Source organism: Epinephelus moara, chromosome 16 (assembly GCF_006386435.1).
Source record: "Epinephelus moara isolate mb chromosome 16, YSFRI_EMoa_1.0, whole genome shotgun sequence".
NCBI lineage: Eukaryota > Metazoa > Chordata > Actinopteri > Perciformes > Serranidae > Epinephelus > Epinephelus moara.
The window spans coordinates 5,850,041-5,861,406 of record NC_065521.1 but is presented as its reverse complement, the minus strand read 5'-3'; the positions used below and the strand labels follow the sequence as shown (position 1 = coordinate 5,861,406).

Below are 11,366 nucleotides of genomic sequence, written 5' to 3'. Positions count from 1 at the left end.
TGAAATGTTCAAGTAAAATAGTAGTAGGCCTACCTCAGAATTGTACGTTAGCATAATAGCCTATACTTAGTAAGTTTACACCACTGGAAATAAACAATTAGGCTATAACTACTCTTAGCTAGCGCGTGCAGCGGGATGTCGGTGTCGTTTTTCCGGTGTGTTTCCGCCCCCTTCCCTTTTAGTTTCGCCCAAACTGGTCCGGGCAGCAGCTCCTCAGTCTTTATCCTTCTACTGCTGCTGCTGCTGCTGCTGCTGATGATGATGATGATGACGATGATGTTCTGCAGCTCTCAATGAATCCGTCGTCAATGCCCCGCTGCTGGACGGCTGCGCGATGAATGCATTGGCTTTTTACAGTCCAGTGCCTGGAATGACTATGATTATGGATATCTTATATTTTTTATGGATACTGCCGATTGCATGCGCTGTCGAAGGTAAGCCGGCGTTCAACTCTTGTTTGAATGTGAAGGGTTGGAGTGCGGGGACGGCGAGGCGCGACACGCGGAGAGTGACAGGAACACCACAGCTCCGTCGTTAATGGAAAACATACTATAGGCTATGTTTAAACCGCGTTTCACAGCAGGGATGAGTCTTGTGCTTAACAGTCAAGTTGTATTAGCATGTTGCTTTGTTAAAGCTCAATGTACTGTGAGAGACTGAGGCTGCAAACATGTTTGTATGCTGGGCTGGAATTAATCTGCTTCTCTGGCTCTTACTCTTTATTTGACATAATTAAAGGCCGACGGCAACAGCCATCGGTACAGTCGCGTTGTCTCTGCCAGTCTGAATATGATGCTAAAAAAATTAAAAAAAAATAATAATAATAATCATAATAATAATAACAACCAACACAACAACAACAACAACAATAATGATAATAATAATAATAATAATTATTATTATTATTATCATTATCATTATCATTATTNTAATAATAATAATAATAATTATTATTATTATTATTATTATCATTATCATTATCATTATTATTACTTTATCTCTCCGTACTGTTATTGCTGACTTTAAGTTGGTTATAATCAGTCTGTGGACTATATAGCTCTACATGTGTATACATGTGTGCTCAAAGATAAGGTATGCATTATGTGTATGTCAATGAAAGCCGGATAGTTTAAAATAGCACATAGAATCAGTGGCTTTGTAACTGAGTGTGGTTTGATCTTTGGCTGGTGAACCTCCAGGATCCGATTACACTGAAGACCAGGCACAGAGCGAGTGGAGACTACAGATCCAGATCTTAAATTTCAGTGGAGATCCCAAAGTTTCCAAAGATACCACAAATGTCTGGTTGAAATTACACAATGTCTCCAAAATATTTCCATTTGATGGCATGATGCCATCAAAAAATCATGCCATACAAAACTTGAATATGAAAATTTCACTCATTGTAGGGGAGACTGGGTGGGGTTGTAACACTTTTCATCTCACCACCTGTAACTCGCTGAATTTTTGTGTTAGAGCTCTCAAATTCTGGCCTAAAGTACCTTCATTCCTCTATTACAAACAAATATGTTTCCAACTTCTCCAATAATATTACAGAATTTATTTACTGATGTCAAATGTAAGGAGATCGATTACAACCTGCCCCACTACTGGGATAAAGAATTAAAAATTACGCAATTACACCAAGACCCGCTATTTCTGATGCCACCAGAAACTACCGTGGTAAAAAGAGCAAGAAAGTCCCTGTAAGGTGGGTGGGAGGCAGTGTTAATTTTGACAGCTATTTTAGATTTAGTCTGAGTCTTGAGATGAAAATGCTTATTAGTTCAGACACATTTTAGTCATTTTTATCCTTCATAGTTCTAGTCTGGTTTCAGTCGACAAAAATTCATGAATTAGAATCAAGGTGACAGGATGTATAAAAATTTAATTTTGATGATACAACTACAAATAGTTCCTGCACACTTACAAGCTGTCATTTCTCTAGCAGTTTTTGACAGGTTTAAGTTGTGATTTATGAGCACACACTTACTGATCATAATTTGAAAAGCTCCAAATCTCTCTATTTATGCTCTCAAAAACATTGACACAACAAATAATTAATCTGAGACAACGAGGATCTGTACCCAGTTTCATTGTAAACTCTGACTTATCCATTTCACTGTTAAGAAGCAGAAAATAACTTCACTAAAGCCTAAATTCTTTCTTAATCTGCCACATGTTAGTCTGGAGGTTTACATTTGTGTCCTAAACTAAACTTTAATCCTTGTCAGAGAAAATTGATTGGAGTTTAGACTGTTTACTTACAGCACACCTACACTCACAGATAACTGAGCCTCTTACCTGCCTGTCAAACAGCATCAATCCATAAACCTTCTACAGTCTGGACTCTGGAGTCCTACGGAGATCAGCTGTGTAGTCCGGCGGCCAGTGGCTGCTTGCTCCACTGTGCCATTGAGTGGCTAGTGAGACATTCTGGTGCAGATGCTCATGCGGCATTTGAGGATTATTACAAACATGGTCGTTGTCGGCTCTCAATGCCCAACAGTCCACCACTAACATTTTCATCACGTCTCGTCTTGTCTCGTCACGTCTACATAAATGAAACATAGACTTCTTATTTTTTATTATCATTGTCTCGTTTTTGTCATGGACAAAAAGTCGTCGACGAAAACTTTTCGTCATAGTTTTCATCAATGAAATGAACAAAATGCAGTATGCTTGTATGTAGGGATGCACCGAAATGAAAATTTGTGGCCGAAGCCGAATAAAATTAAACGCTTGGCCGAATACCGAATACTGTTGTTTAGTTTTTCATTAGTTTTTGCAGATGAACCCCCTCCAGATTAGTGTTGTCACGGTACCAAAATTGGGACCCACAGTACGATACCAGTGAAAATATCATGGTTCTGAGTAGTATCACGATACCACAGTGAAAATGAGGCAGATGTGCCTTTTGTCATTTATAAAAAGATAAATCACTTCTCTGTAATTCATCAATGATATTTCAATGGAATAAATTACTTACTGACTTATTCATACTTCAAAAACAGCATAAGTAAGTGACATAGCGGGGATCAAAATAAAATAAAAAAATAAAATAAAAATCAACCAGCCACCCTCCTCCCCTGACAAGTAAAGAACAGTCCCTAAAATGCGGTGAGGTTTGTGGACCGTTACCTGCCACAAAGAGAGAAATGTGAACGGCTCGTCACGCCACATACCTGTGTGCCGCCACGGCTCGGCTGTCCAGGTACTTTTGGGCAGTCATGACGCCAAGAAGAGGACATTATTGGAGCCGGACTTCTCCGTCGCCGGTAAGCCTGTGGCCGCCGTATTTGTCAGGAATACATTACTGTCTGTGTCTGTGACCCCCGTTCAACCCACAACCGGTGGGATTCGCCTTTAGTTTCTGCTACTGGTTGAAATCTGTACTCGCACAACGTACTGAATGATTTATTTTGCTCGCACAAAACTATTTTTAGTCGCAGATGCGAGTGCAGTGACGGACGGAGTAAAATATCGCCACACTGCAGACATTTTACTCCGTCCGTCACCGCATGCTGTTTGATTGCGTTATCAAAACACGCCGCTATTATTCGGCCTTGCTTTTCACTTATTCCACCGAATACCTAATGTGTGTTTTTTTGCAATATTCGGCAGAATATATTCGGTTACCGAATATTCGGTGCATCCCTGCTTGTATGTGTAAAATGCTGCACTTTGTCACACAATGTATGTGGCATCGTTACTGTGATCTATTAAGTATCTCAAAGGTGCTCTAAATTGAATTGAAGACTTTTATAGACCAGCCTACATAGTGATATGAATCTATCACAGCTAAATTGTCATGAAATTTAAACCCAAAATGGCAAAACAACAGATAGGAAGGGGTTGGGGTGATCATTCTTGTAGCAAACATGATTCCTAACTATAAATAAAAAAATGTTCCTTCATTTTTATATTTTTAAAGCTTTAAGTGCCGTATTTGTTTTGATGCCAAAATTCACACCGTGATCATGAACACAGCAAACACTATAAAAAAAATAAAAAGTAAAGAGTGTAGAAAAAGCACTGAGCACTGTGTCTGTCATTTATATCTTGCATATTTTGTGACTTACCGTTTTGGTCTCCTCCATGTGCACCAATCAGCCATTTTGGCACTGCCTTTTCCGCATCCTTCCTTGTTATGTCTTTGGTGAGGGAATTTTTGTTCAAACTACCTGTAAGTGACATCCAGAAAGAGCATAAGAGTGAGGCTCGTTATTGTCTTATTCGAGGCACTTTGTCAAGGTGAACTTATTAGTGATGTCTTTGCTATTTTATCATTAAAAATCAAAGCGGCACAAGATTATATTTAGGAGCAAGTGTTAAGTGTTCCCAATGCAGTTGCTTTATGACACTGATGATCAATGAACAATGTGCTCAAAACAACACTGATGTTGTGTTGAGAATAAATAAATAGCATTAGAAATGTTCTGTGCACATATTCACTTCTCAGTAATTAATTAAATGATCTAAGCCACAACCGTGTCAGTTTGTTATTAACTTGGATTTTTAGATATAGACAGAAGACGGGGGAAACAATATAGGAAATGAAATGATGATGTTTATGGAATGTTTATTTGGAGATGGGTAAGTTTTTGATGTTATTTACGCTTCAGAATCCGCCATGTTGGACAGCCAGCGCAGTTGTTTCTGCCATTGCCATGACAACAGCATCCATGAACCGGTCACCTCTTAACCCGAAACACCGGCTGGTCACGGCTTTTCACATGTCTGAAAACGTCGCAGCAGATTTACAAACAGGCGTTATTTGGATAAACTGACCGCATATGGGGAATCTACATGGTTGCTTTCTTGCCTGAAAAAATGTTAAATCTTAATAATGTGATTCAACAGTCCCACTGTGAAAATTGCAGCTGCTTGTGACTCTGCATCTCCACTCTGTTCTCATACAGAAAAACACAGTTTTTTCATTTTCTGTTTTTCTGTTTTTCCGTTTTGGTTTCAAGACGGAAAAACTGACCCATTTGCTTATTTTTCTGATTTTGTTTTGAAACGGAATAATGAAAGAACGAACCATACACGGATTCAACATACAGAGTTGCTCACTAACTGTCACGAAGTTAAACGTTCAGTGTATGACGGCATATCTACATTGCTACACTGCATGCTAGCTAACGGACGTTTAGCTACCTAACCAAGAACGTCGCTAAAGGGAAAAAAGTAGTTGAACAAACTTTAAGGTTTACATAGTGCTTTTTTCAGTTCTATGATGTTGTTTGTTAATCAGGATTTACCTTCGACACTGTTTGGCCCAACTCAAAACTCCTCTTCAACTGTTGAAATACTTTAGGCGGTGATCCTGAGCGGCAACTCCAGAATGAATGAGTCATTGCCGGTTATCACGAGATTACTTTCTCTCATTTCCATGACAACCCCTGCCACACACATGCGCACACACTGTTTATAAAAACAATGCACTGGCTATTTATAAGCGCAGATAAGCTATCTACGGCTGTGGTTGAGTTTATTCAGGTTTTTCTTTTTTTACCTCACATTATAGTGGCTTAAATACCAAAACATTTTGATGACACCTTAAGTGTCAATAATACAGCAGTATATAACAATATTATTTTACCTAAAACAATTTAATTTACAGCTCATTTCACAATGGGCTATGGCCCGGTTGGGACCCATCTAGTTCCCATATGTGCTGGCCAACTGGGATGCCCATCTCTCGCCCATGTATATTCTTCTGGGATGCCCATATGGGGTCCAACACCAACCCACTTAAAAGCCCACTCTGAGCCCATGCCCAGTTAAAGCCCATGTAACCCAAGTAAATCCCATGTGGGCCCCATTTGGACGTGTTGGCTGGGTTTATTTTGAGAAAAAAAAAACTGTGTGCATGTAACGAGCAGAAACTGTACATTTCCTGTGAAAATGGAAAAGTGTTTTGAACAGACACAATGCATGTTTTTTCAATTTTCATGTTTCAGTTTAGACACTATCCGTGCACACATAAATACACTCAAGGCCTAATATAGACTTTGTCCAATAAATTACTTTCATGCTCAATTAATCAATCAATCAATCAATTTCATTTATTAAGCCCAAAATCACAAATCACAATTTGCCTCAGAGGGTTTTACAGCATACGACATCCCTCTGTCCTTTGGACCCTCACAGCAGATAAGAAAAAATTCCCCCCAAAAAACCCTTTAACGGGGAAAAAAATGGTAGAAACCTCAGGAAGAGCAACTGAGGAGGGATCCCTCTTCCAGGACAGACAGATGTGCAATAGATGTTGTACAGAGCAGATCAACATAATACATTTGCAGTATTCCATATGACAAAATGATACATAAAGGCCTATGTCAGCCTAACTAGGGGCCGGTCCAAAACAAGCCTGAGCCAGCCGTAACTATAAGCTTTATCAAAAAGGAAAGTCTTGAGTCTGGTCTTAAATGTGGAGACGGTGTCTTCCTACTGGACTGAAACAGAAAGATGATTCCACAGAAGAGGTGCTTGATAGCTGAAGGCTCTGGCTCCTGTTCTACTTTTGGAGACTTTAGGGACCACGAGTAACCCTGCATTCTCAGAGCGCAGTGTTCTGGTGGGATTGTAGGGCACTATGAGCTCTCTTAAAATATGACGGAGCCTTAAAGCTTTGTAAGTTAGGAGTAGGATTTTAACTTCAATTCTTGATTTTACAGGGAACTAGTGCGAGGAGGTTAAAACAGGATAAATGTGATCTAATTTATTAGTTCCTGTCAGTACACGTGCCGTTGCGTTCTGGATCAGCTGGACAGTTTTCAAAGACGTATTAGAGCCACCTGATAATGGACAATTACAATAATCCAGCCTCGAGGTTACAAACGTGTGGACCAATTTTTTTGCATCTTTTTGGGACACGACAGGCCTAATTTTTTTCAATATTATGCAGATGAAAACATACAGTCCTTGAGGTTTGTGTTAAATGGGAGTTAAAAGACAAATCTTGATCAAATATTTTGAGGTCTCTTACGGTAGTGCTAGAGGCCAGAGCAATGCCATCCAGAGAAACTATATCATCAGATAGAGAGATTCTGAGGTGTTTGGGGCCGAGAACAATAACTTCAGTTTTGTCTGAATTTAACATCAGGAAATTGGAGCTCATCCAGGATTTTATGTCTTTAAAGCATTTTTGAAGTTAATTGTTCCATTTCTTCTGGCTTTATCGATAAATACAATTGTGTATCAACTGCATAACAAGGGAAATTTACAGTGATTTCTTATGATGTTACCTAAAGGAAGCATATATAAAGTGAATGGAATTGGTCCGAGCACAGAACCTTGTGGAACTCCAGAACAAACTTTAGTATGTAAAGATGATTCATCGTGAACATGAACAAACTAAAATTGATCGGATGAATAAGATTTAAACCAGCTTAGTGCAGAACCTTTAAGGCCAATAAAATGTTCCAGTCTCTGTAGCAGAATTTGATGGTGAATTGTGTTAAAAGTGGCACTAAGATCAAATAAAACAAGTACAGAGACGAGTGCTTTGTCTGAGGCAATCAGAAGATCATTTGTAATTTTTACTAGTGCTGTCTCTGTGCTATGATGCACTTTTAATCCTGAATGAAATTCCTCAAATAAATACTTATTGTGGAGAAAATCACACAGCTGGTCTGCAACTACTTCAAGGATTTTTGAAAGGAAGGGAAGATTAGATATGGGTCTATAGTTGGCTAACACCTCTGGATCCAGGGTGGGCTTTTTAAGAAGAGGTTTAATTACAGCTACCTGTTAATAAGGATATATTGATCATATCTAATATATGAGTGTTAACTAAAGGTAAGACCTCCTTAAGTAGCCTAGTTGGGATGGGGTCTAAGAGACACGTTGATGACTTGGGTGTAGAAATCATTGGGGTCAATTGTTGAAGAGTAATCGGGGAGAAGCAATCTAAATATATATCAGGTCTTACAGCTGTGTTTGAGGGCAGATTGGTTATGTCTGAGTATAAGAGGTCATGAATTTTGTCGCTAATAGTTACAATTAAAAAAAAAAAAAGCTCATAAAATCATTACTGCTAAAGGAAAACAAGGCTCAATAGAGCTGTGACTCTGGGGCCCTACCAAGTGTAGTGGTTAGAGCACTCGTCTGCTGGGGTCAGCATCAGCAAAGGCATGTGGTTGCAAGAGGTACCAGTCGCCGAATCGAAGAGGATCAGATTCCATAAGGAGGCTTCAGGATAAGAAGTAACTCCGGAATCTGAGCCAAGTCCTCAACGCGGACGCATCTCAAGCCTGTTGTAGATGGGAGGTTCCAGATGGGAGGTTCCAGACGTAGAAGCGGATTCAATAGAACTGTGACTCTCTGTCAGCCTGGCTACAGTGCTGAAAAGAAACCTCTAAACGTATAGGAGAGCCCCCTTTTATTTGTCAGTGGATCTTTAATCAGTGCCAATACTTGTTTCAGTACCAATACAACTTTTTTCAATACAAGTGATTTTTTTTAGTATTTAGCTGTTCAATTTTTCTTTTTAGTTCAAGTTCAGATTTCAATACCTTTTGTTAAATGCCATAAGTTAATGTTACCGTTTCAGCTCCATGTTGTTGATATTTTCCTTATCTTTCCAACCTTATGGAAAAGCAGTACTACACCTATTGCTGGAGCAGCCCAGTACATTAAGACCTTGTAATGTAGGGAAAAAGAAGAAGAAGATATACCTAATTAATCTAATCAATGCACAAACAGTACCTATACATGCATTAAATGGAGAGATGTCAGAACAAGGAGGCTGCCTTGGAAGGGCACCCCATGCAGTAGGGGGTTCATTGCTTTACTCAAGCTGCTCATGAGGTGAACTGGCACCTGTCCAGCCACCAGTCCACGCTCCATATTTTGTCTGGATGGGGACTTGAACTGGCCACCCTCTGGTTCCCAGCAGCAGAAACGAAAGGCGAATCCCACTGGTTGTGGGTTGAACGGGGGTCACAGACACAGACAGGAATGTATTCCTGTCAAATACGGTGGCCATAGTGCTTCGCTAAGGCTTACCGGCGACGGAGAAGTCCGGCTCCAATAATGTCCTCTTCTTGGCGTCATGACTGCCCAAAAGTACCTGGACAGCCAAGCTGTGGCAGCACGCAGGTATGTGACGTGTCAGAGGAGAAACGAGCCGTTCACATTTCTCTCTTTGTGGCAGGTAACGGCCCACAAATCTCACCGCAGTTTAGGGACTGTTCTTTACTTATGAAGGGACTGTTCTTTACTTGTCAGGGGAGGAGGGTGTCTGGTTGATTTTTATTTTATTTATTTATTTTATTTCAATCCCCCCTATGTTAATCACTTATTGATGCTGTTTTTGAAGTATGAATAAGTCAATAAGTAATTTATTCCATTGAAATATCAGTGATGTATTATAGAAAAGTGATTTATCTTTTTATAAATGACAAAAGGCACATCTGCCTCATTTTTGTTGTGGTATTGTGATACTACTCAGAACCATGATACTTTCACTGGTATCATACCGTGGGTCCCAATTTTGGTACCGTGACAACACTAATCTGGAGGGGGTTCATCTGCAAAAACTAATGAAAAATTAAACAACGGATTCGGTATTCGGTACTCAGTATTCGGCCAAGCATTTAATTTTATTCGGCTTCGACTTCGGCCACAGATTTTCATTTCGGTGCATCCCTATTTGCAACATGTCTGTCATACCTAACTTACATTAAACCCTGTTCTGTATCAGTGAACATGCATGTTACTCACAGCTGAATAACTGGAAGTACTGTAATATAAAATAAGAAACGAACAAAAATGCTAATGCAAATGTTCAAACTCTCAATGGCACTTAATGATTTTACAGAAAATAAAACATTAAAACACAAATCTGCTTCACAAAATGTAATCTCTACATGACTATCTAAGACATTAAAGGACTCTGGACAGTTCAATTATGTGAGTCTGTTCACAGCTTCTCTCTCAGGCTCGAAGCCAAATTGTTTATTTGCCATCATCCGAGGACAGGCTGCTACAATAATGATGAACTGCTGGAGGGCTGGAAAGTTTTCTCCATCTTTCACGGCCAATGAGTGTCATTTTTATTGTGATGCTAACAGTGTTGAAGCAGCTAAATGTGCTCATATGCTTCTGAGGGCTATACTGAAAATCATTTTTTTCAAATATGAAGCTTTTATTTGTTTTTTCAAAAGCTTCAAATGTCTGTCACCATATTTTATGACACCATCACCCTGAAAAAAAATCTTAGTTTTGGATAAAGTGATTAATTTGATTAAAAGAGTTAGTCTTTTTTAAAATAAATAAATAAATAAATAAATTCTCTTTAAAGAATATACAATGTAAGTTTTGTTGACATAAATACATGTAGGCAGCAGGCATAAAATAGGCTAATGAAATAATAATCAAGCACTTTGGGCTCATAGCAACATGCTGCAACACAAATGGTAATAAAATAAATCAGCACATTTTAAATGGAAGTGTTTTCATTCTTTTAAACTCAAAATCTGAACAGTTTAATGCTGGTGTTTTCTGTGACCATGCACTTACTGGTTGTGTAAAGGACAGGGGCTGTAACCTAGGCAACAATGTTTAAAATAAAAAAAAAATTTAGATCACACGAGTCGGAAATAATTCTACGCAGCCACCACTAGAATTTCATTCTACAGATGAGTATAAAGGGCCATCCACACCAAGAAAGATAACTGTAACGTTAACTATAACGATAACAATGGCAGCATCCACACCAATGAACGATATCGTTGTGTTGCTAGGTTACGCCAAACACACAGTGCTCGGTGCGGTCGGCAGGGGAGGGATGAGTGCAGCAAATCTACCAGCCACTTGCATATTTCACCAGCATTCAGCTGGTAACGTTAAATGGCGCTAATTTTGGTCCATGAACGGTGGTGATAATAATCATAAGGAGGCGAGACAGTTGTTGTCATTCATGTTTAGCTACGTGAGGTAACGCTAGTTAGCATAACAGCTAGCGTTGGCTATTCATAAATGTCTTATCTCCGTGAACAAAAACATTCACCGCTTAGGCCAAGGGTGCGCCCGATTGCGTCCCAGATGTCCCTCTTCTTGGTCACATCTGTATAAAGTCGCTCACTCTTATCATAGAGGGGTGGATTTTTTTGTACCTCGGTGATTAGCCTCTCTCCTACGTCGTCTGCCATGTTGAATGAGTCTGTGAGTGACATAGTGACGTGATGAACGTCTCGACCTGTGAATTCGGATGGATTTTGATTGGCTGTCAGAATCAGAATCAGAATCAGAAATACTTTATTGATCCCCAAGGGGAAATTATTTATGTTACAGGTGCTCCTTGCAAGAGAGGAAAGATACGTGAAAATATAAGAAATTTAAACAATAGTATTTAC

General features: G+C 39.3%; 1 protein-coding gene across 2 annotated transcripts in view; it reads left to right on the top strand.

Moving 5' to 3' along the window:
- Positions 1-221: 221 nt before the first annotated feature.
- The window catches only part of LOC126402518 (ephrin type-B receptor 2-like), a 146,707-nt gene continuing 135,562 nt past the window's right edge, over positions 222-11,366 (top strand). The window contains exon 1 of one of the 2 annotated variants that reach the window (XM_050064592.1): positions 222-434. In XM_050064592.1, coding sequence (XP_049920549.1) covers positions 335-434 — 100 coding nt within the window. In that variant the 5' untranslated portion in view covers positions 222-334. Of the gene's footprint in view, positions 435-6,364; positions 6,412-11,366 lie in introns of those variants that run through there. The other variant, XM_050064595.1, reaches the window with a different exon arrangement.